Here is a 24,039-nt window from a genome sequence, read left to right as displayed (position 1 = left end):
TCAGGCGGGAACTCGCTCCACTTGAACCCACCAGACATCAAAACTGCCCGTGCCTCCGTCCCCAGTCCAGCACAGCGCAGCACGGGAGAAGTGGAATGGGTTATATGGGTCAAGACAAGCAGGAACTGTGGTGATGATTTCAAACTACTTGAGTATACCGCTGATAAGAAAGCTTCACTTGCATACACTTGGCAAGGATGACCGTTTGTAATGAGAATGCTACAAATAGATAACTTTAGGCATATCTATACAACGTTTAAGCCCAAGCAGCTCGCGTTGGCATCCGTCCATAATCAGTCTGTACCACAGGACGCATACTTCATCCAAAGCATCATATGACAAAAAAAAAAGGTACACTTCTCTATCATCAGCATCTTAACCCTTGCGGCTCGATGGAGTGGTCCCAGCAATCTCCTCTTTCGCCAACCGCCAAGTCTTCGACCTCAAAGCCAACCCAGACTAGCAACAAAGCAGCGAGATGAGGAAACTGTGAAAAGAATTTTGTCTTGCCGAAATATCATTGGAATTACACGACCCTGTGTTCGCCTAAAGAGAATGCTGGATCTCATAAATCACTCGTTACCTCCACACACATACATGGGTACCACATGCTGCTCGATGTATCTTGACTCGCCGCTCGCTGTGCCTGTGCCAAGAGGCACCTGCCAAACTCTCCTGTTCAACCTCATAGTCGTCCTCATCCTCTTGTCCTATTCTCTCGTGGCCGCTTACACGTACTGCGAGAGCCATCTTATACCTTCACCATAGCCTTGGCGCATGACAACAGAACACATGAAGAGCTCGATAGGTCGAATGCCCTCCAGAGGAACCTTGCCCTTACCGGTGGTTTGGTACATGCCGAGCTCGTGTCGCAGTTGGTCCTCTGACACAGCATCGGGGTGGTCGATCTTGTTGCCCAGGATAACAAAGGGAACCTTGGACAGCTCCTCCATAGCCAAAAGGGCGTCCAGCTCAGCCTTGGCTTCGCCGAATCGCTCGTGGTCCTTGGCATCGACGAGGAAGACGACACCGTTGACTTCAGGGAAGTAGTCTCTCCAGATACGGCGAGCTGTATGAAATGGTAAGCTCCCGATACACTTTAAGTACAGTAGCAGACAACCTAAGCGTCCAAGCGTACATACCCTGCTGGTGACCACCCAGGTCAAAGGTGGTGAATCTGACATTGCCGATGGCAAGCTCCTCAGAGGCTAAAATTGGTCACGTTAGCAACATATCGTGATTGTGACAAGCAGCCGTGTACACGAAAGGCCACATGTTCGAAAACCGCCATAGAGGGGACTTACTGGGATGAAGAGTTGGCTGAAGGATAGCGACACGGTCGTTCTAAATTCGCCCATAACCATTAGCATCGTCTATCAAACGTATGTCCACAGCTATCGCCCGTCCTCGTCTCATCGCTCGTCATCGAAGGCATATTGCATCGCCCCGGGCCGGCATTTGTTCGGGGATAACAGGGGGATTACGACGGCCAGGTATTCGTCAGAAACGACCACGGACATGTTGCTAGCATACCTTCAACATGTGCAACAATGTCGTCTTTCCAGCATTATCAAGACCGAGGAACAGCAACTTGGCGTGCTTGTTCAGAAGGCCAAGGGAGGATAGAACGTCGTAAACTACATCCGCGGTAAAAACAGCACGTGTCAGTTGAGCAGATGTACGGAGCCATGGATATGGCATCATCATGGCAGCACCAGACTGCAGAGAAGGAGGAGCGAAGGATATGCAGACATACACCAGTTAACAATCCACATGATGGGCTATTTTCCACGAGTTGTACTTTCAGGTCCAGTCGAGGTGTCGTCTAGGGTCGAAGATTGGCGATTAATGGTGAACGTGGCGAACAGAAATATACCAAAGCTTCACGGTATGCACTTGATTTTGCTCTTACCTGGCGTAAAGGGTGTCCTGATCCAGGATTGTGGTGCCTGGTTCCTCAGGCAGCAGCGTTGGTCACTCACTGTCTACTCTTAGGCCGCATTCCTGGAGCCGAGGGGCGAAGAGAGCGGCGTGGCGTGCCATGGCACCACACCAGACAGCACCAGACGCCGTGTTAGCAACTCGCAGCGAACAACACTCCCGTATTATCAGACCAGGCCGACTGATCGATTGATCCGCACCAAAGTGCCAAATGCACTTTCTGCCAGTCGTCAGATTGTTGCTCCGACATTCCGAGGCTAGGTTTGACCTTGGTTGACGAGGCTCAATGTAAGCACGCCTGATGCTTTGTACCATGACCTTTCCAAGACTTCGGTGTCTGTCGATTGGTATTGCTTCACTACTGATACACAAACACGCAGGGCCCATTGACGACCATCACACAACCCTTGGCTTTGCTCATATGCCACGTCAACCAACGAGTCAATTCAACCGTATCCCCAAGGTTATTACTTCACATCTAATAATGTTTGAACAAAAGGAACTCAAAAACGACTCATTGTGCTGTCTGAGGCTATGTAGACTCCACACCAACGCCTGAATGCCATCTTAATGCCCAAAACTCTCGCGAAGGGTATCCTAGCGATTGCAATATGCCTTCCCCAATGCCCAATGATAAAACATGATTGACCTGATATGCAAATTCGTTTGTAATGAGAAAATAGAACTATGTACAGGGAGGCTCCTGATTCATGGTAACCTCACAGGGGCAAAAGAAAATGGTCCCGAAGTAACAATCTCCGGCTATGTACAGAAAGAAAATCGTAAAGTCGTAAGATACGAACTGTGATACAATGCGTAGTCGGAGGTAGTTGAAGAGCAACTCGAAAAGCCCTCCCAAATCTTTGGCGGTTTCGCTCGTAGGAGCTTAAATAAATTCATGGTAAATCAGGTGCCGACATTAGATAGACATGACATAATTGCCCTGTTCCTTTTTGCCAGCCATGAGTAGACCAAGCTCCTTCATCCGCTCTGCACCTCGGCCAGGCTGAGGCTTGCGTTCTGGGATTTGGCCACGTCTTGCGCGGTTGCAGTATTTTTGGAAGAACTTTTCCTTGCGGCGTTGGCGCTTGCGCTCAAGACCCTTGACGATGTCAATGGCTCCCCGAAGATGGCAGTCGGCATCATGTTGGTGTTGATGCTTGACTGGCTTGCAGCTCTTCATAACAGCGAAAAGAGCAGGTTGGCGAGGTAGAGACTTGGTTTGGGTCATGCCTGGTCTACCAGCCAAGTGGAATTGCACATGAGCACCTTGACGCGGAGTCTGTAGTGGGGTATTCATTGCCTTTGGTGCAGGAGATCGCATCCTCTTGGGAGAATGTCGGCCAAACAAGGGCTTCGGGGAGCGACCTCGGACCTTAGGCGCAGGGGAGTGATGTCGTCTTGGGGGCGGAGAGCGATACTTGCGTGGCGATGCTTGTTCGCTTTTTCTTCGTCTCCTGGAGCGTTCCTGGCCATGATGCAGGTCTTCCATATGGCCTTGCACCCAGACGTCCTCATCACTGTCGTGGTGAACAGGATTGTAAAGTTCTTCCTCGTCGTCGTCGTCAGGATCAGAGGCTGGGAAGCTGGGATCGATATCCTGTGGGATGACTCGCAATTTCTCATTTCTACGAGCCGCGAGGCAAGAAAGATAGGCTTCTTCCAAAGGTCTATCCTCATCCAGTGTGCCACAGACAAAATCAGTACTGTCTGGAAGATCTGGAGCGTCCGATTCAACCTTGATACGCCTAGCTTTGGCTCGTCGAATGCTTGATCGGCTGGCACGACTGGCGATTGAGGAGTCAGACTGGGGCTCATTCAGGGATGGTCGTCGAACAGGGGGAATGATCTTGTTCTGTCGAGCAGTGGCATGGCTAGGAGTCCAAAGAATCATGTTCTCGTCCTCCTCATCTTCTTCGTCAGAGTCGGCGAAACCCGTTTCAGAGTCGGTGTGATAGCCATCAGAATCTTCTTCGAAATCTTCCTCGCCATCTTCCTCAGAGGCATCCTCATTGTCGTCTTCATCATCTTCTTCCTCTTCCTCTGAAATAGCCTCATCCTCCTCTTCTTCCAGCTCGGCTTCTTCTTCGGCTTCGGCTCCAAGACGACGGAAATGGTTCTCTTTGGTCAGAGTATCATGGATGGTAAGCTTATTTACAGTCGCTGAAGGTTGCCTAATCCAATCTTCTTCGCGAGCTGTACCGCTTGCAAACTCATGGAATTGAGAGCTATCCTTAACAAGGTCCTTGGAATTGGCACGGAGAAACTTAGGGCGAGAAAGAGGGGGCTTGTTCGACAGTCGACGTATGCCAGATGATCGTGGTGATGTGTGGAGAGCAGCAGATAAAGCAGAAGTCTTTTTGGGGGTTGAGGGCGACTCGGGATTCGTAGGTAGCGATGGGTGTGCACCGGGATCAGGTATCTGCCGTGGTGGCGTGTTCTGTGTCGATGCTGGTCTCTCCGGGCAAGCGAATTTTATTGATGGCCGTCGAGGAGCTTGCTCTGCAGATGGTGCCTTGACCATGGGCTCCGCTTGCAGCACAGGTGGTTTAGCAGCACATGCAAATTGGATGCATCGTTTCTTCGGAGGCTGAGTAGCAGCAGTGGTGGGAACATGTTTGTTCTCGGAGAGAACAACATCGTGGTGCAGTCTCAGCGCAGCCATCTCAGGAATTGGAGGGCTAGGGGTATTCGTGCGACATGGGCTCGTCATACCAGTATCACTGGTTAGGTCGGCAGTTGAAGCAATGCTGACATTGCTGGTCATGGATCGTCGCCGTTGGCTGCTCAAAAGAATGGAGGGTGCATGATGTGATGGAGTCTCTTCTGGTTCAGCCATAATGGCCTTGGTAAGAAGTGACGATTGGTCCTGGGCCGGTCGAACAGCGGTTCTCTCAAACTTCCGATTGAACTCGGGTGGCTCGTCGACATCCTCAGCCTCCTCGGACGTCAGAGATACCCAGGCAGGAGCCTGTGAGGTCGGCGGTGTAAAAGCCATGTTGAGAATGGATAGAGAAATATGTTAGAAAATAGGAAGGTAAGCGATTATGTCGTGAGCCTGGTGTAAGGTTTGTTCTTGTCGAGATTTATAGGGTTGTGATGGCTGGTCGTATGTTTTTCTGAGGCTTCGAAACGATAACACCGGGATCAAAACTGAGGGGAATGTACCCAAAGGTTCCTTCTGTAAAACAACCAGGGAGTTGGTATGCAACGGATTTCTGCTTGTTGGAGACGAGTGTTGAGTTGTCTCGCGCAGGCGAAGTCTACAATCTAATGCAGACCTGTAGACTTTCTAGACTCAATGTCGAAAGTGGAAATTCTGGTGGTCCTTAGGACCACAGTGCTATAACCGGAAAGCAAACATAGTCTCAGACGTAGAAGAGCCAAGTATATACGAATCGAGTGGAGGGAGGATTGTCGTCGGTGAAACTATACGACACAGAGGGATGCGTTGTAACTCGATTCCCTTTCTTGTTTTCCTAGTGAGATGTGAGATGCAAGGTTACCTCACAAGCACAGCGATGATGGTGGAAAAAACAATTTAAGAACGATTCTGTTTGGGTCAAGGTTCCAGTGGCGTGTTGTTGGTGAGATGAAGGACTTGGTCGTACTAGAGTGCTTGGCGGATTCCAGATGACGTTTGTCGCAGGGTGGCGTGGTTGGTATAGGGAAAAGGATGACGGTCCCAGCAGAGAGGCAGTGTTGTTGCGTCGAGTTGTTAGCGCTGAAGAGTCCGGTCGGTTGGTCAGGGTGTTGGTAATACACAGGGGACCCTCGGACAAATAAAGGTGAGACCACAGCTAACTGTAACTCGAAGCACTGCGACGTTGCTGATCGTTGATCCTCACGAGTCAAACGTCGAGGCGGCAGCCAGAGTGAAACGCAGGCTGCAGATGCCCAATGGGCAAAGCGTGGCCAAGACGCAGAACTGACGAAGCGTCAGATAAATCCGACAGGAAATTTGTACAAGAGGCAATAGCTGTAACCAGACAATGTGAGAAATAAGAAGAGGGTGGTGTTTGGAGCGGCCCCAGGGAATATATTGATGGGTGGGCCAACCAAGGCCAGAGTCTGGTGCAAGTCGCAAAAGTAGAGGAAGGGGCGACCGGCTTGGCTGGGGGGCTTGCTGCTACTCTGAGTTCTGGGTTCTGTGTACGGAGTACTTGCTGGGTGCGGTCAAACCAGCCCTCGTCAAGTGTCTGGTGTCTGCACAGATCAAAAGCCGCAAGGCGAGGTGGAGCATGAGGAGTCAGTGGTCTCTAGCTTTTTCTCGTCTGGTCTGTTGCGGCAGAGACTGAGCGAAAAAGTTTAATAACACTGTGGACCAGGGCTAGATCATTTCAGCACTTTCTGGGTCTGGTACTTGTAAGCCGTGTCGTCAAACAGTGCGGTTTGCGAGACTCATGTTGAATGGAGGACCTGAGGAGCGACAAACGCTAGGACAATGGGGTGAGAGGGGCCAGGCGGATGACTGACGCATGGCAAATAGACAATCAACGCGGACGCAACCAGGTTTGTTCCGGCAAAGAACAACCACTGTACACGTCGTGGCTCAGCCCACAGACCGCGTTGGCCCCGAAAGTGCTTTGCTTAGATCTATTATGCCAGCAGGGCGCAATCCCATCAATTTGCTACGAGATCCGCCGCCGAAATCATTACCACAAGGACTGTGCTGCGCCTGGCAGGCCCTTTTCAATGCCGCAATGCATCTGCATTGACTATCAACCATCGAAAGGCAAGGTTTGCCGTGCTTAGTCCATAGCTGAAGTTGCAGGCGTAAGTCGAACCGAGGGCTGACAAAGGGGCAATTGACCAACTGGTCTGTACCAGTACCGCACTACTGATGGTCATCCCAAGTGGTGTCAGGGTACTGAGTACGTACAGTGGTTGTACTGTCAAAACAGGCTGGGCTCTTCCGTTCTGAAAAGGATACCTGTGAGAGCGGGTCATCCCAACCGAAACGAGAAATTGGGTGTGTTCCGTGCAAGACTCAGGGCTTCGCATTGCTGAAGACAGGCGGTATGACGATGATCCAATGTTGATCCAGCATTCAAAGGGTCACGTATGTACTGTCTGGTACCACATTGTCAGACACTGTCCAATTGTCGGCTTGACGTTGTCCGAATGTTGACCGAGCCAGACTCTCTGGAGTAGGACGCGGCAGGTACAGCACAGTGCGATTTGCACGAAACGTTACAAATAATTGACTAGCCAAAAGAATGGGGGGTTTTCGTGGGTGGTCACGCCAATTTGATCAAGTGCCTTCAAACACGGTCAGTGCCATTGGCCCCTTCAGAGCCACTGGCTAGCGTCTTTGTGTCCAGCCAGCAGGCTTTTTTTTTTTTGTTGCCCCATCAGCTGTCGGAAAGCACCGGGGCGCAACGGCCGACAGCCTAGGTGTCTTTTGCCTCTAGGTGGTTGAATGATCCTGAATCGCAATACCGACACCGAAAGCGGGCAACACACGACAAACAGAGCTCGTACTGTTTGCGCACTGTGGGCCGCGGGTCGCGAGACAACGAACTCACAACTCCCCAGAGAAAGAGCCTTCCAGTCCCTTGGCATCCAATCCAAACTTGGTGGGACGCATCGTGCATCCTCATCACCCATCACATTGATTTGATCAATCCCACCCATTTTCAGTGCCATTCCCAGTCTGGCCTCCCGATGCCCTCGGCACGAATCCGAAGTCCACCTGACAAACGGGCCTTTTGACTTCCTCCCACTTGGTCCTCGTCTTGATTTGTTTCTCTGCAGAAAGCTGGGATGGCTTTAACACCAATGCAAATGCTGGTCCTACAGTCAAACACCCCTCTTCCAACCACAGGCAAGCGTCAGCCCATCTTGCCAGCTCTACGGAGTATTGTTTTTATTGCAGGATTCAATGTCTTGCCTGGCTGCTGGCTACTGTACTTGTGTTCGTATGTACGTATGTCTTTTGAGGTGTCATTAGAGGTGTCCTTTCGTCTTCAAAGTAGCATTCATTTAAGTCGGACCGCAGCACCGCCAAGGCCTGGGCACAATTGCTTGGAAATCACGGATATGGCCCTCAGGTCCTTTTTTTTTTTTTTTTCCCCGGAAGAATTGCACTTGGCCATTGGGTCAATTTTCTTCCTGGCTCTCGACAATTACACAGGAGCTTTTCGGCCGACACATGGTTGTTCTCGAACAAACGTCAACTGGTGCTTGTGTTGCGACTGGTGGAGGCGTCTCCTGGGGCCATTCGCAGCCATGTCGCACGAATATTGCCCTTGGACACGGCTTTTCGACGCCACAAATCTGCGCTCCCTCCATGAAGTAGGCGCTAACACATGCAAATGCCCTTTGGCCACAAACAAAACATTCAGCAGGTATGAGGCATATCCTACCATACCTTGTCGTGGGAGAATCACAAAAGCGCCACTTTGAGAATGCTGGCATCTGACAAGCCCTGTCGCTTGTCAGTCCGCCTTTTCTGTCAGCAAGCGGAGTCTGTTGTCTGGAATATGTATGCACATATGTGCTATTTCTAGCGGCGGACCATCTTGCCGGAATGCTCAGATTTGCAAAGGCGACCCTCAATCTGCATATCATATTGCAAGGTTCACCAAAGTGCAACAGGAGCGCGTGTTTTGTAAGTTGCTGCAACAGGAAGGTCTCCAGTTGACCAGACACAGCACCAGAAGGTCAACCTCGGGCCAGGCAACAGGTCAAGTTCTCTATCCGGGCAAACAGCAACATCTTGGGGGATCATCCTCGATCCACCTGCTCCTTCAACTGCACAAGTCACGCCAAGACCCGTACATGGCGGCCACCCCTTACGCCTGTTCCCGCCGGTTATGACGACGGTGCTTCCGGCTGTAAGCCATTCGCATATTTGGGTCACCTCGCAGATTTGTCCATCGTGACTAGCATCTCGAAATGGCTGAGACATGCAAAAGAGTGCGCCAAGACCGCACATGGCGCTGGATTGGGCGTTAAGATTTCGCAACAAACACGAGCTATCGACATGACAGGCTGTCCGTTGCCATTGATGCTTTTATGCCATGCGAGCAAATGTGGTATGACGACAAATGCTCACGAACAGGAATGCATGCTGGATGCAACACATCATCTACAGAACCCATGGACCCCATCTCTCTGCTGCAAACTACCCAGCAACTGGATAGAGTAACCCGGTCTGGGTGGTCAGGAGGTGCACACTGCAACGCTTGGCAGCAGAATCTAGGCTTGCTTTCCAATAATATTGGCAGCGTCATTACGTGCCACTTCACTTCTTTAACAATGAGGGCTATGATACAAATCCCACAGCGTTAGGTCATGATCAAAACTACAAATTATTCAACACCAGATCAGGAAGATTGCCCATCAGTGTTGTTTGACTGACCAGCATCGAGGCTGGTGCCGCAAGTCGGTCTCGAGGGTGTGGGAGCTGAGCAAAATTGCTTCTGATATTTGCTTCATCATTTTACCACGCTGACAACTCCCCTGACACATCAACACGCAGTTGTAACATCTTTTCCTCACGACTGGATTTCTGCCAGCAGCAGTCTCCGATAATTTGAAAGGACCCTGGGAAAACGCTAGCTTCGTCTCATCACATCGCCGAGTGAAATGCCAGGGATGCCCGCAAGACGTATCGAGTTGCTTGTTTGAACATGTTACCCCGCATCCTTAATTGCTTCGCGGCTTGAGCGCGTAGGGGCAAAATGCCACATACAATATATCCAAACTGTCAGCAAGCTTGACTCGAAGAAGGAGGAACTGTGCCAAGACAGCCAGCAATCGACCCGGCAAGTGGGGATCTGTTCTTAGTGCATCTTCGTCTTCAAGGATGGAGATGTCTGGAGGGCTGCTCTGGCTTGCAGTTGACGTTTTTCTCAAAGATCCTCTCCACACGGCACCAAACAGCCGTAGCGCCGTCAGGAACCCTCCAGCCCTCCAACTCGACACCATCAAAAGAGCTGAGTGTGATTTCATTCTGGCGGTGAGGAGGGCCGGCGCTTCAAGAACAGAACGGAACGGAACAGACGATGAGGGGGCCAACGTCTCTTTTACCACTTTCAGCCCTTCGACCCTCAAGCAATCTCGCGAACAATACCGAGATGGCAGGAGATGGATAAGCCACACACGAGTCGCCGGTTTGCCTCAATTAGTAGCATGGAGTGAGGAGAAAGGAATGGGGACCGTTATTCCAGAACCATGTCTGAAACGACATGCATTGAGCCACGACACAAACTTTTGTAATGTGAAGAACAATGTGGATGACTACCAAGAACTGTGCATCGAAATACTGTAAATCGCAACTTGGTCCGTAGGGCAGGCATCAATTGATCCTTCTGAACCCTGCATATGTCGTGCGAGAGACAACGGACAGATCTGGCCCCGATGCGTTTCTGTGGAACACGGGTCAATCCCACAGAGCATGTCGTACAACTTCCTGCTGGGATAGACTCTTGCAGACAAAGTAGGCTGTAAGACCACGGAATGCAACATGTTGATTCCATCGCCTTTGATATGATCGGGGGTTTGTTGCACTGAGGGACAAACGGTGATATGTCCTCTGGAGACGTACAAGGCCTGAGGTGAGATCTTTAAGACACCACTTGAGACTTGTCATGAGCCAAGCGGGTAGAACATCCACATGGAGCTGTCCCTGACATCCGGTTGTTGTCCTTGCAATAAAACTGATGGGACATTTGTTCGCGCTTCTTTTGACCCTACTCTCTGTGTTTATTTTTTGTATTTTTTTTATGTGTGTGTGTGCCATTTTGTTTCGATGGTGCCGCGACCGGGACCGTCGCTATTATTAGTTTCGTGATGGTTGAGAAGCTGGGCCCATGAACATGAGTCCTGTGCGGTACATTTATGTACAGGTCGAGTCACGGCTGCAGACGCCGGGCTTCCGGTTACGATTTCGTCATGGCCTGGGTACGAATACAGTACGTATAATGTTCAAAGGTAACTCCGTACATTAGGTGAGCCCACTCCCTAACCAATAAATTTGATGTGCTTGGACACTGAGACGAGCTTGGCCATCATCACCTTCTTGTTGTCAACTGACCCTCCCGTCGGTGGCTTCTCTTGATATGGAGCTGTGGCTGCGGCTCTACGGGTATGGCCGGCACTTTGAAGTCGCCGACACAATTGAATGAGAAAAATTTGAGTTTTCATCCTCCCCGTCATGGCAAAAAGTGCAGGCAATATTGGAGGTATTGTTGTGCTGATGAAATACTTGCTTGTGACCAAGGAGGACATGCAAGCTATATTGGCAGATCACCCGAGCGTCCAGTCCGAGGCACCGAATCATGCACCATGACATACCAGGTGCCAGCGTAGATTGGATCCAATATCAAGTCTGCATTGTTGACAACTGTAAACATTTCGTAGGCTCGCGAAATACAGCCGTGACGACATACCACCCTTTCAGCACGCGGAATGGATCACCATGACATGAATCTAAGGTGTACATTCGAGGGTGCTGGGATCGACGTCCGAAAGCATTGGTACCTAAGTGGCCAGACCAGAATCTACGCCTTTTGGGGTGATCAATTTTGTAAATGCCATCAAGTCTTAGATGATCGCCCGTGGGGTGATCAGTGAGTGGTTGGACTTGCCACTGCGCTGAATGGGAGTTTGGGGGGCTTTGTTATTTGTTTGGAAAAGGACGCTATGATGTAGGTGGAGGGTTTGGCCCATACCATCACGAGTTTGTCAGGCGGTGAAGAGGGAAGGTCGGCAGACGAGGAAGGAGGATTGGCATCTGGTAGTGCAACCAAGAATACAAATGGTCCAACGGAGTGTAGTCCGGGTTGTCCAAATGTTGGTAACTGACTTGTGAGAGAATGATGTACGGTTGTAAACAGGAAAAGTGGTCGCCTCTAGGGTATGTGAGAGTTCATCGTGTGAGATGCTCCTCACACCCACTGCGCCTCGTGCTTCTTCTGCACAACATCAACAGGTTGAAACATCGCCATACAAAACGTAGACAAAGTCTTGCTCCCATGCGCTTCTGAAATAAACGTGCCTTTGACACTGATCGACCATGTAGTATCGCAGTGTTACTTTGGGGCAAGACAATATTCTCATCATCTCACCTTCAAAGACAGGAAAGTCACGTGACTAAGCACATGACAGCATGGGACGGATTTTCCCGCTAGCCGAACAGCCTGGCGACCCGGCAAAGAATCGTTGCCAACGACCTCAATTGAGCTCACGTTCAAGCAACAACTCAACCACCCCCCTCAATTCATCATGAACTCCCTCCGCCTCGCCCGTGCGGCTGTTCGAGCTCGCCCTGCAGCCTTCCGAGCTGTTGCCCAGCGGAGAACGTACGCCGAGGCCGTCCCCGACAAGGTAGAAAGCGAATCTCCGAAAACCACATGAGGCATAACTAACTCCTTTCCCTAGATCAAGCTGTCTCTGTCTCTGCCTCACCAGGTATGAAATCCCCGACGAAGTGCAAACGATTGCGAACATTTTCGATGTGCAATTGACCCCCGACCCGTTTCGTTGGCACCGGCCGCCCGCGCGACAAAAACCTTGCAAGTCGGCTAATTGACGCAACTTTTGATAGTCCATCTACCGATCCCAGGACGTCGTTCAGGTCAACATCCCTGCTGCTTCTGGTGAGATGGGTGTCTTGGCCAACCATGTTCCTTCCATTGAGCAGCTCAAGCCTGGTGTTGTTGAGGTTGTTGAGGAGAGCGGCGGCGCCAAGCAGTTCTTCCGTATGTGAACTCCCACGGCATTGATACTTCATTGCTCCGATTGATGGTGACGGCGCCGGAACTGGGAGAGGATTTAGACTGACGAATGATTGTAGTTGCTGGTGGATTCGCTACCGTTCAGCCCGATTCTAGCATGAGCATCAACTCCATCGAGGGTGCCCCGTTGGAGGACTTCAGCGCTGACGCTATCCGCGCTGGTATTGCCGAGGCACAGAAGGTTGCCAGCGGCAGCGGAAGCGAGCAGGATATTGCTGAGGCCAAGATTGAGCTGGAGGTGGGTTTGAATGACATATTGATCTGGAAATTGAATGGTTACTGACTCATTAACAGGTTCTCGAGACTCTGGCTGCCCATGTGAAATAGACGGTGTCGCTTGTCTGAACTCATGTACATCACCTTTTTACAATTATTAGCACCAAACCGGGACAATTAATACCAGTCGTGGTGCGGTCATCTAGAAATCATATTTCTTTTGTGCAAGCCGATTCTGCCTGTTGTGTTTTGTGTCGCTTGTTGCTCGTGTTGACCCGTTCCTGCCACCTACTAAATTGTACTGGCGAGTAGGCCCTTCCGAATTCACACTGAGTGCTCAAATTCATTCCACCTCTGCTCCATGCTCTTCGATTTCAATCAAATGCTGCCCAGCAAGCCGTCCGCACGCCAGGCACGTCAAGTTATCATCATTTCTGTTTCCATTTTGTATTTTATCTTGCCTGTTCAATCGGCAATGGCACATTGCTTAACCAGTAGTACCAACATATTCGATACAGACTCATCATTTTCCCACAGAAATAACGCCAGAGTACGCGCCCCCGTGTCTCATGGACTTGTAGGGGCTCGTATCCAGCAACTCATGTCCAACACCAACAGTGGGCTTCACAGGAGATCAACAATCTTCAGCATGGAGGATGCGCAGGACGATGGAAAGCTCGGATAGGGCCGTCGACTAGACACGCGTTTTGCCACCCCAGCTTCTCGAAACATTCTCAGCTATGATACGACTTCAGTTTCCCTCGAACACACCTTCATTGGGCGTACCTTGGGAAGACGAAGTTATGATACGGCACGTGGGACGACTCGTGGTTCGTCCTCTGAGGATAGTTTGTCGTTGGATATGCCTGGTTTTGCACAGGTCTTACTGTTAGCTCTCGGAATGAACTGTTATTGTGCACACATTAACTGGGATGCAGGACGCTTGGTACTCCAAATTTGGATGGTGCCTCAGATGGCAAATCTCAGTCCGATGCAAGTGGACAAGTCCAAGACGCCCTGGCTCTTTTCGATAAATTCGGCGTCCTAAGGCCAGAGGGACTATCTCTGAGCCCAAAAAGGCAGTCTCAAGATGTCCAGGACATCCCAGCACAGTTGTGCCATTCTTGTGGAGCGGCTCTTTCATTTGAACAGCAATGTGCGAAATGCGGACATGACTTCTGCCACAAGTGTGCTTCTGAGCGAGCTGCTTTGAAATCGAGTATTGTGCAAAACGATCCACAAAGGCCAGAGGAGAGTAGTCCAAGTGAGCCCCTGGACAAGAAAGAGGTTGAGGCCCCAACCACACCTTGCCGTAAAGTCAAACCCGAAACACCAAATCGGGGACTTGTTAGAACTAATCCGTTCTACTTGGCGGACCGTTCCCCCAATGCCCCTTCTTCTGCTCCGCAAAATACGAAGTCCAGTGCTCGCGGCAGACGACCAAGACGGCTCTCCGATTGTGTGCCCCGTCGATTTGGAGACAGGACGCCCAGTGACTCTGTTGGAGAGCCGGAACGCCAAACGAAAAACGAAGAAGCTACTTCTGAACCTGAGGCTGAGACACACAGCCTTTGCTGTGCTGTATCTATGAAGACCACTGATCCACGAATGAATCGCCAAGATGCCTACTTGGGCGACAACTTACGGAACAAAATCGACCAACTTTACCGAGAGGCAGAAGACCTCCATAAGTCCCAGAATACAGTGGAACACCTCACAAATGATTCGGATCATCTGGACCACGACAGTGATATGTCGTCAGTTCCTGGGAATGCTATCCCCAGAGATCAGCTGAGCACCGACACGCCAACCAAGCAATCACGTATATCACGTCTGCATAGTCTCAGTGAAGATGCCAAGTATTCTTTCAGCAGCAGATCAAATAATCATGATATTGAGGAAGATGCTGTTCAGAGCAGTCCTCAAACGGTTGAAGCACACATAACGGGGTGCAGTAATCACTCAATTTACACAATTACAAGCTCCGGGAAACGAAGCCCGAATCAGTCGCTTTCGGAGGAAAAAGAGGGCGAGGATCTTGATATGGTTTCCGTTTCCTGCCCAGAGCCATTGGCCATCAGGCATAATTCAAAAGGCGACGGCAGTAGCACCAGCTCGCAAACAGCTCGACCACCAAGCGTGGATATGAAGACCAAGGGTTTGGTACGTACCGATGATGCCGGTCCACAGCCTACTGGAGAGGCGAGCACAAATGTCACAGACGCTGTGTTGAAAGAGCGTTCCGCCATGACGAGTGCTGAGCCAGATTTGCCGAGCATGACTGGTTACAAACGCCACAGGCAAAACACGCAGCTTTGCCCTCGACCACAAACTCCGAGTACTGAGCCAGATCCTTGGCCAGTACTCAGAAGCATTGGAAAGTCGCCCCGATACCAGCCTACCTCTACGTCGAACCCTGTTCCAGGGACTCAAACGCCGCTTCGAAAGGTATCCAGTAACCCAGGAGGGGTCCAACCACGAAGCATCTGTTCTACACCATCCGAATGGAGGAAGAATTTAAGAAAGACGGATGATGCAGTACTCGGGTCTCCTTCAAAGATTATACCCACTGGAACACCAGCATCGGAATGGCGACAAAGTCTGACCAAAGCCGAGAGAAACGCACCAAGGGCTTCACACAGAAGTACGCTCTGTAAGTCTTGCAACCCCACAACTTCTAAGCCATCTACAGTTCATGGTGGGACATCTGGAAGATGTAGCCACAAGGGCAGTGCGTCACATGTAATGAGCACGAGCAATTCTAATTTTGGGGACCCATTTACAGAGCCGAGAGTGAGTCTTCGGTCTATTGAGAATTCGCTAGCTTGGAAGAGGGCGCAAGAGGATATCGAAAGGCAGGCCAGTATGTATGCGGCGGAAGAAAGCCCTACAGTTAAACCAAACCCGGCATTCGAAGAAGATGAGAAGGAAGATGGGAGCGTGAGACGAAGCTCCCCAAAATCTTCTCATTCTTGCAATTGGAGAAACAGATATGAGGATCTGCGGGACGAAATAGTGAATAGCGAAGCCATGCTCGGACCGTACGAGTTGGGTGACGTGGCGATGGGGCAAGAACCTACTCCTGCCAAGACGAGTGCAGCAGATGAATTGGGAATTGAAGGTTTGACAATTGTTGTGCACATGAGACACAAGGACGACTTGGTAATCAAGACGGATCTCAATGGACGGGAATACAGATCTCAATGGACGGGAATACAACGAGAATGAGCATCAGTAGGGGACGAATTTGGGGAGCTGGGCTATTCCAGATGTAGAAGACTTTGTAATTGACTTGTGTATTCATTCCGTAACATGCAATTCTGGCTCGTTAACGTGTTGATGGTTGGGTGAGATGATCATGATCAAAGTCTCGTGAGACTGGTTACATATTCTACGTTTCCAATCAAAATAAATCAGCTTCATGGACAAAATAGTAGAAATCTAGAGCAACATTGAAACCATGGCTTCTCCTCTGGGTGTACAATTCAAATCTGCAACTTTAGCCCAGCGGCATACTCTGACAACTTATCCACCTCCATATCATGGGTAAAGACAATCTGATCCTTCAATATCTCCAAGGGCCAAGCCAAACTCGGCTGCCACTCCAACGGCAACTCCTTGACAATGGCGCGAACCTCCCTCGGCCCCGCGTCACCCACCCACCAAAAGCCTCGCAACATGGCCAGCAAGGCAAAGTAGTGCGCCATGATGACCAGGGCCCTAGACCTCTTCTCGTCCACCATGTCGACGAAGCGGGTGTTGACGAAGAGCGGGAACACGATGAGACGCCTTGCCACGCTGCCGGGGGGTTGACGGTCCTGCATGGCCTTCCAAATACCTCCGATGTAATTTAGCGTCGAGAGATAGGCGTCCTGGACGTCTTCGTCCCACGACTCCTGCAGCTCGTGTGCGTCCTGGCGCCGCATCAAGTGGAGGAGGCCCCTTGTGTGGAGGCGCTCCTCCTCCTCGTCGAGCAGGTGCGTCACCAGGTCGATCATCTGCATGCCCACCGAGTTGGGGTTCATGGCCGTGATCTCGGCCGACTGGCGGAACACGGCGCTGCTGGTGCCCGTCATGCGGAGCCACGACGTCGGCGGCACGTAGGAGTCGAGGTCGCGGTCCTGGAGGCGCACAAAGGTGTAGATGCGGAGCATGCTGGCGGTGAGGCAGACGGCGTCCACATTTTCGGACGAGAGGTGCTCGATCTCGCGGTTGAGTTCGCGGAGGGTCATGTTGAGGTAGGTGCTGCTGTGGTTGAGGGACTCCTTGTCCGTGTAGTTGGACTTCTTGGTGCGGTGCAGCGCGGACAGCAGGAACAGGGAGTAGAGGAGGGCATTGCACTTGAAGGCGAGCTGGGAGACGATGTCTACCCAGAAGGGGTGGGAGGATTCGTCTACGGAGATGGAGGGCCCTGTTTCGGAGAAGTACTGGTAGAAGAGGGAGAGTTCTAGCTTGCGCCGGGCTTCGGACTCGGGGGGGTCGATGATGCTTTCTGGGTTGAAGTTGGTGTTTTGGTCTTTGGAGGAGGAGGGTGGTGAAGGGTCAGACTGGTCGGGCTTGATGCGGTCGTAGACGCAGGTTAGGCTGAGACGGGTGCAGTTTGAGCAGATTGGTTTTGCTTCATCGCACTGAGTTGTGTGAGTTGTGTGTTGTGAGTGAGTTGTGTGTTGTGAGTGAGTTTGTGTTTTGGGTGAAGTTGTGAGTGAGTGTAGTGTGAAACCAGACGGCATATAGAGCCAAGGCTTATTTCATTTCACTCATCATGCATCTCACTCACCTTGACTCGACGGGCCCTACATCGCTGACACCCCGTCCTCGACTTCTTGTGGAATAACTTGGCCGGCCGCTTTTGCCCAGGCTGCATGAACTCGAGGCCATTCGCAGACTCGGAACCCGCCATGGTTATGTAATAGATTGGCCGCAATTCTTGGACCTTGATCTCTTAGACAAGCCACGAAATAAACGACAGCGAAGTGCGTTAGACAGCCGCTTGGGATGCAGTTGATGAACGAGAACGACGTGCACAAAGAGGGGCTTATAAACTGCCCTACAGTGACAGCTCGGCAGATGCCTCAAACGAGCAGCATCCGCACTCTGATGCCTCCAATGGGGAACAGACGCCCACGAGCCGTTAGCTACAGCGACAATCAGGTCGCAAAGGGCAGTGCAGTGCCGTAGATCCGAATCATGACGATAGAGCAACGAGATGAAGTCAGTGTGAGTGCCCCGCAGGGCTGACGGATTTGGTGTGACGGGAAAGACGGGAGAGATGGGCGTGTGGAGGAGATGGACGAGAATGGAAATAGCCGATGATGACTTGGAAGGTGCATTGGGCGAAAGTTGAGGCACAGAGGTCCGGCGCCGATGCCGAAGGCCCCACTTTGTTCCGCTAATTACCTGAAATGGACTGACGCTTGCTCGTTCTCGTTCCCGTTCAGATATTGATGGTCGTTTGGGAACGACGGACGGACTGCAGGAGTGTGAGGCTGGTTGCTGGAGAAGAGGTGCGGTTGTTTTAAGCAATATGTCTGCATGCTTAAGCCACATGTTTGGTCGTTTGTGTTCGTGCTCGTGCTCGTTCAGGAACGGTGTTGTCGCTGGTGAAGATGGCTTCAGAAGATGGACATTCTGCGATGTATATATATCCCATAAGAATGCCAAATAATCAAGTAACCATGACAATTAAACCAACTTCTACACTTAAATCACATCCAAACTTTGAAACAATTCCAACATTCTTCATCATCAGCTCACATTGAATTATTAACTACAACTCACCATACGCACTCAACTTCACTGTCAACCACTTACCATCAACGTACTGAACTGTCAATACCTCACCATGTCTGATCCCAACCATGGCCCCGGGCCCCTCGAGCCCGTCAAGCGATATCTCGTCAAAGGCCTCGCAAGCGGCATCGGCCTAGCCTCCGAAGGAATAACCTCCTACAAAGAGCGAAAGCGCCTCCGCAAAGCCTGTCTCTCCCCGGACTCAACCTCCCGTTCCCACACTCCAACATCTCCTCGTTCCTCAGACGAGAACCGCCCTACGACCAGACAACTAGCAACGCCCCCTCTCTCAGACCACGAAAAAGACGACGACTTCAAGGACGAAAAGCTATGGAAGCTAGACGAGGCTCAGGACCAACTCAGTCCGCCGCCGTACACAGAACGAGCAACAACCCCCAACGGAAGCAGAAGCACATCTCCCTCCGTCGAAGTCATCGAGAAATTCCTCCAAGACTATCCCGCTCCAGAATATGAAACCGGTGTCAAACTCTCTCAACCCGTCATCCTCCCGCAGAAGAGACCCAAGACCCGTTCCCGCGGCTTCATCAGAGCATATGCCCCTTCTCTTGGTCCCTGCGGCATCTCGCAAGACATGTTCCTCGACTTTATAACAACCTTTGACACATCCACCCAGTCGTCGCCGTGGCTCGACGCCATCAACCTCGCATCAATAGGACTCTCCTTCATCCCCCATTTCCCCATGCTTGTCGGCATCGCCATCCAGGTATCCATCTCCGCCGCCAAAGACGTCCAGAGCAGAACCCGCACCAACTCCTTCCTCGACAAGGCCAACTCGCAGATCTTCATGCCCCGCGGCCTGTACTGCCTCATCATGACATACAGTCCCGAAGACGACAACGAAGCCCATCATCTGCCAGGCACGAACGTTTCATCCGCAATCATATCCAAAGCCAACAGCACGGGAATGCAAAAGTTTCAGAACCGCTTCCGCGAAGCGAGTGGCCACGCGTGCGAGGCGGAAATCCCCGAATCCGCACCCCTTGTTTTCCCAGGTCTCGGTCAGGACCTGACGCCCGAGGATGTGGAGGAGTCCAAGAACGCGAAGGAGAAGATGAAGAAGGCGCAAAAGTACATCACGGACTATTATGACAAGCGGGCGCAAGCCAAGTTTGCGGGAAAGCACGCGGGAAGTAGTCTTGTCAAGGGGCCGGGGGTGAAGTTTACGTCGAGGTTTGCGGATCCGAATCATCCAGCGGCGAGTGGTTCTTTTCGGTCGTTGATTACGGGAGGGTATATCACGCCGCCGGATATGGGGAGTAGGAGTTCGGGAAGGATGGAGGAGAGGAGGGAGGATGGTCGTGATGAGTACTCGCGGGGACGGGATGGTGATTTGTATAGCCGGTATGGATATGGTAGAGAAGAGGAGAGATATGTGAATCGGCCGAGTTCGAATGCTCCTGCGCCGCATGCCCCGTATGGAGGACAGAGTCGTTCACATACACCGTCAATGGCTTCACGGAGGTCACCCAGAGATCAGGATCTTATCCGTCTTGGTCCAGTAGGTCTGCCTACACCCGGGAGCCTTGTCAAGAAGGCTTTGAAAAAGGTAAGCCTGTCACTCCTGCACACGTACTCTGACAGTAACATCTCTAACTCTTACAGAATATCCTCTACATGATGGTTGTGAATATGCCCTCGGACGAAGAACTCGCTCTTGCAGCCGAACATCTCCAACAATCCCGCTCCAAAGGCATCAACATGTCCGACTTTATCACTCACCTCCGCGGCCATTAAGGTCTCTCACACAGCCCACAGGACACGAAGTTCTGTCAATCCTCAGCATGACAAGATAACCTATACCTTGTCACAATGACAATTCGACACAACTATTCTACTCTTTTTTGTCGTTCATCAATGTCTCGCCGGATGTAACAGGATGAATATGACGCATCACATTTCCAGCCTCGAACGTTGCCGTTCCGTTTACAAAAAAAAACCTTACACCGTATAATCAGGACTTCACACCGCATACGCTGAACCCGTTCAGGTGTCAATCGAAACCTCGGCACATCAATAGTTAACGCCGTACGTTGAGAAAAGTTCCAGCGGTGAAGATCCCTCCCCCCGGCTCCACACTACACCGACAACCTAAGTTACCACACACCGATAGCCCACGAACGGTTCGTGGGCTGGTGTTTGTGTGCCATCGTGGATGGCGGGATATGGGCTGGGGGAAAAAAAGAGAGTCAAGGGTGGTTGGGTTCGTGCCTGTGCGTTTTTGCATGACAGGGGTGAGGGAGCTTGAATGCCGCCATTGTGCCAAATGTGCCATTGTGGGCATGGCAAAAGAGCCATGGCCAGTCTCGTCGTGAGTCGTGGTTGGGCTTGGGCTTGGGTGCAGCGATGGGTTGGGATAATATGGGAACGCGCCTGTATGCATGTTTTATGTGCATGCGTGTATCAATGTGATGGGTGGGTTGGATACGAGACAGAACTTGTTGGATCATCAGATAGAGGACCTCATCGTGGCGTCTTGGTGTTTTACAGATTGTTATGTATGCATCACAATTCACAACGGCGGTACTCCGTAATGCGTCGCGCAAATCATCCTGGTCCGAGTTCAATAAAAAGCCCTTGTTTCTTCACCTAATACCGATGTTTGATCACTTGACACCCCTTGTCTGTCATTAATCCCATGCCATGTGAAATGGAGCCCGTTGGTTTGTGTACGTATGTAGCCCTGTAAGTCACCAACAAGGGGGGGTTCGCCCAACCCTTGGCTTTTATTTCATTTGCCACTTACATCTTGAACTTGAACTGCTCCAGCCCTGTCGTGCCGACGTCCACTCGAAACAGTGCACCGCCATAGTCCCTGCTGAGTTGATCTTCACCGTCTTCATCGGCCGCGGATGTAATAACCAGCTCGGTACCGGCAAACTGCACACAGGTGATGTTGCGTGTCGGCAAAGATATTTCTCCAACGACTTCGCCTTCCCGATTGATCTTGAGCACCTTGGCCTCGCCGTATACCGCGGTCCACATGTTCCCGTCCACATCAATGCGGAAACCATCCGGCTCTCCGGATGTGGGGTGTTGGTAGAATAGTCGGTGGTTGGAAACTGCCCCAGAAACAATATCGTAGTCAAAGGCAAAGATTTGGCGAGCCTTCGAGTGTGTGTAGTACATGACCCTGTTGTCCGGGGACCAGCCTATGGAGTTGGGGATGGTGAGGTCCTTGACTACGTTCTCTTTGGTGTCTTTGCCGAATCGAAGCAAGGCACCTATGTAAGGCATATATCCTGGTTAACATGAATACAGACATGGAGGCTGACGAAAAATGGACAATCTGGGGCCTGCCGTTGAGAAAGCTTACCTTCTGGTTGGAACTCCCCGTGGCCAAAGTCCGTCATGTTGCCAACCCAAAAGAACCCATGCGGATCGGCTGCTCCATCGTTGCTGCGAAGTCGCTCATTATTCGGCGTGTTGAACGGCGCAAGCATCTCATATGTCCCGGTTTTCCGATCAAGAATTGCCAACCCATACTTGACGCCAAGTAGAATGCGTTCCCTTGGGTCGACTCCCTCGATATCAGCAGTGACCGTTGGACATATGTCGAGCTGCGTCGTCTTCAGTGAAGTAATACCCTGGCTAAGAGATACTGTGTGTATGTGCTTCTTCTTGATATCCACAAAACGTATTGTGCCGGTTTCCTTCTCATAAAACGGCCCTTCTGCTAACGCGCAGTGAAGGTCAAGCCAAGGCAACCGCACCGTCCAGTGCTGCATATTGGCCTCGCAGAAAACTTATTGCCGTCGTGTGCCTTTGTGACAATTCTCTCATATCATGTAAAGTACGTTCAGCCAGGCGGTGCTGTTTGTGATTGCAAGGTGAGATTGCAAGTTGATGTGGGTTGTTCGCGGCGGGGTACCCTGCTCTGTGTGGTTTTGAAACCCAGAGTTGAGAGATTATCTTGTTCCACGACGTGAAGTTACTTTGCAGGATATTGAATTTATCTCCGTGGACTCCTTTTCTGATGTTCATGAGCCCGGAAAGACGGCAAATGTTTCCATGGTGTTGGCTGGCTATCTGGCGCCAGTCAACTTGTTAAGTTTGTGCAGCAACGCATCTACATTTTCCCGTTTAGGCTGTTTCTTCTCCGTCTTGTGGCTGAAGAGTCTGGCGTGTCTTCTTGGTAACGGTATCCTCAAGCTACCCTATAACTTCATCTCGCCCTCAAAACAACAAAACCTGAGCGGAGAGCGACTGTTCTCGATGGACGAACCAGTATTTGTGGCAGACATGTCACTCAGCTCCGTGCTATCCGTAAAGTACCGAGCAACCATAGCATTTCTAGCCCTGGTCACCGTTCGTCAGCCGTGTTTGGCGTTCCAAAAATGAAAACATCCGCTTGACCATGTTCTGCAAGGGCCTCCAGATGGGTGTTGACCAGCACAGGACAATGGCGCTTCGTCCCGGTTGTAAGGAGGCAGCAACCCTCGCTGCTAGACAGCCGATGTAAGCTAGAAACACAAATATTATACGTCACTTCAGCCCGCATGCTCAAATAGTAGCCATTGTCTAATCCTGTCACTGCCTTATCAAAACGGGAGGCCGGGAAGTGATCTGTATTGACCTCATATTCTTTGCCGATTTCTTATCTGAGATGACCCAGAAGAGCCGACCAGACCACTTCAACGGCCATTTTGAGCCACAGTGGTTCACGTGGATGCGTCTCGATGCGGTTGGCCCGATGCTACTACTGGTGTGTGGTGTGCTTGTTCCATGATGAGTTGACGCACCACATCCTCTGCGCTGACCGCTGCTTTGCTCACCTTTCAGTCTTGTTCCGAATTGGCCATTCAGGTCCATTTTGCCACCGGGGACACGGGACGACCGTTCAGGCGCCGACGAGCTCTTCATCCACAGCGGCCAGCGGCAAGAATAGCTCTTCACCCTTGGACTGTAGCTAGAACGGCGGGACTCAGAAATTGGGTGGTCAGTTTTTCACCCATCCCCAACGTTGTAGCATGTTTGTAGCTAGTAATAGCGAATGTGCAAGGGTGGCTTATTTGGATGTTGGGCATCCCCCTACTCTGCACATTTACGGAGTGGATGACCTTGTCTCTCACGATGCGTGGCACCAACACATCATCAGGCACCAACACTACTCCAAGCACCAGCAACACCAACTCCGAGTCGAGGAAGGATATGCGGATCATGAGCGTTGGGTATTCTCGAGCGGGCGCACCACTCGCCGCATCTGTCTTCTTTCCACCTCTGCTGGTCCAAAAAGAGACCCAAGTCAGATTGATCCCCACCACGCTAGCACGCCCACAGGTCCATCCGAGGCGTCTTTGTTTCCTTACTTGGCGTGATGGTTGTTTCT

At 51.2% G+C, this 24,039-nt stretch overlaps 8 protein-coding genes across 8 annotated transcripts; 4 read left to right on the top strand and 4 right to left on the bottom strand.

The window, feature by feature from the left end:
- Window positions 1-728: 728 nt before the first annotated feature.
- VFPPC_02646 (small monomeric gtpase protein) lies at window positions 729-1,707 on the bottom strand (the record flags this gene model as incomplete). Its single annotated transcript, XM_022428287.1, has 3 exons — window positions 729-1,086; window positions 1,127-1,208; window positions 1,530-1,707. The coding sequence occupies 3 exons, from the start codon at window positions 1,705-1,707 to the stop codon at window positions 729-731; spliced, it is 618 nt and encodes a 205-aa protein (XP_022284560.1).
- Window positions 1,708-2,860: 1,153 nt separating this feature from the next.
- VFPPC_13304 (GTP-binding protein SAR1) lies at window positions 2,861-4,939 on the bottom strand (the record flags this gene model as incomplete). The annotated part of the gene is made up of 1 exon (XM_018291081.1): window positions 2,861-4,939. One exon carries the CDS (start codon window positions 4,937-4,939, stop codon window positions 2,861-2,863), a length of 2,079 nt encoding a protein of 692 aa, XP_018146654.1.
- A 7,235-nt stretch (window positions 4,940-12,174) lies between these two features.
- Window positions 12,175-13,013, top strand: VFPPC_13303 (ATP synthase delta chain, mitochondrial precursor; the record flags this gene model as incomplete). The annotated part of the gene is made up of 5 exons (XM_018291080.1): window positions 12,175-12,276; window positions 12,331-12,360; window positions 12,497-12,650; window positions 12,746-12,924; window positions 12,981-13,013. The coding sequence occupies 5 exons, from the start codon at window positions 12,175-12,177 to the stop codon at window positions 13,011-13,013; spliced, it is 498 nt and encodes a 165-aa protein (XP_018146652.1).
- A 1,476-nt stretch (window positions 13,014-14,489) lies between these two features.
- On the top strand, window positions 14,490-16,130 carry VFPPC_02644 (hypothetical protein; the record flags this gene model as incomplete). The annotated part of the gene is made up of 1 exon (XM_018282259.1): window positions 14,490-16,130. The coding sequence occupies one exon, from the start codon at window positions 14,490-14,492 to the stop codon at window positions 16,128-16,130; it is 1,641 nt and encodes a 546-aa protein (XP_018146651.1).
- A 257-nt stretch (window positions 16,131-16,387) lies between these two features.
- VFPPC_02643 (C6 finger domain-containing protein) lies at window positions 16,388-17,802 on the bottom strand (the record flags this gene model as incomplete). Its single annotated transcript, XM_018282258.1, has 2 exons — window positions 16,388-17,530; window positions 17,680-17,802. 2 exons carry the CDS (start codon window positions 17,800-17,802, stop codon window positions 16,388-16,390), a joined length of 1,266 nt encoding a protein of 421 aa, XP_018146650.1.
- A 942-nt stretch (window positions 17,803-18,744) lies between these two features.
- Window positions 18,745-20,447, top strand: VFPPC_02642 (FAD binding domain-containing protein; the record flags this gene model as incomplete). The annotated part of the gene is made up of 2 exons (XM_018282257.1): window positions 18,745-20,259; window positions 20,316-20,447. The coding sequence occupies 2 exons, from the start codon at window positions 18,745-18,747 to the stop codon at window positions 20,445-20,447; spliced, it is 1,647 nt and encodes a 548-aa protein (XP_018146649.1).
- A 1,005-nt stretch (window positions 20,448-21,452) lies between these two features.
- On the bottom strand, window positions 21,453-22,438 carry VFPPC_02641 (calcium homeostasis protein Regucalcin; the record flags this gene model as incomplete). Its single annotated transcript, XM_018282256.1, has 2 exons — window positions 21,453-21,934; window positions 22,027-22,438. The coding sequence occupies 2 exons, from the start codon at window positions 22,436-22,438 to the stop codon at window positions 21,453-21,455; spliced, it is 894 nt and encodes a 297-aa protein (XP_018146648.1).
- Window positions 22,439-23,680: 1,242 nt separating this feature from the next.
- Window positions 23,681-24,028, top strand: VFPPC_15535 (hypothetical protein; the record flags this gene model as incomplete). Its single annotated transcript, XM_018293288.1, has 1 exon — window positions 23,681-24,028. One exon carries the CDS (start codon window positions 23,681-23,683, stop codon window positions 24,026-24,028), a length of 348 nt encoding a protein of 115 aa, XP_018146647.1.
- Between the last annotated feature and the right edge of the window lie 11 nt (window positions 24,029-24,039).

This window comes from Pochonia chlamydosporia, chromosome 2 (genome assembly GCF_001653235.2).
Source record: "Pochonia chlamydosporia 170 chromosome 2, whole genome shotgun sequence".
In the NCBI taxonomy this organism is placed as follows: domain Eukaryota; kingdom Fungi; phylum Ascomycota; class Sordariomycetes; order Hypocreales; family Clavicipitaceae; genus Pochonia; species Pochonia chlamydosporia.
The sequence above is the reverse complement of the archived record's forward strand: the minus strand, read 5'-3'. Positions and strand labels throughout refer to the sequence as shown.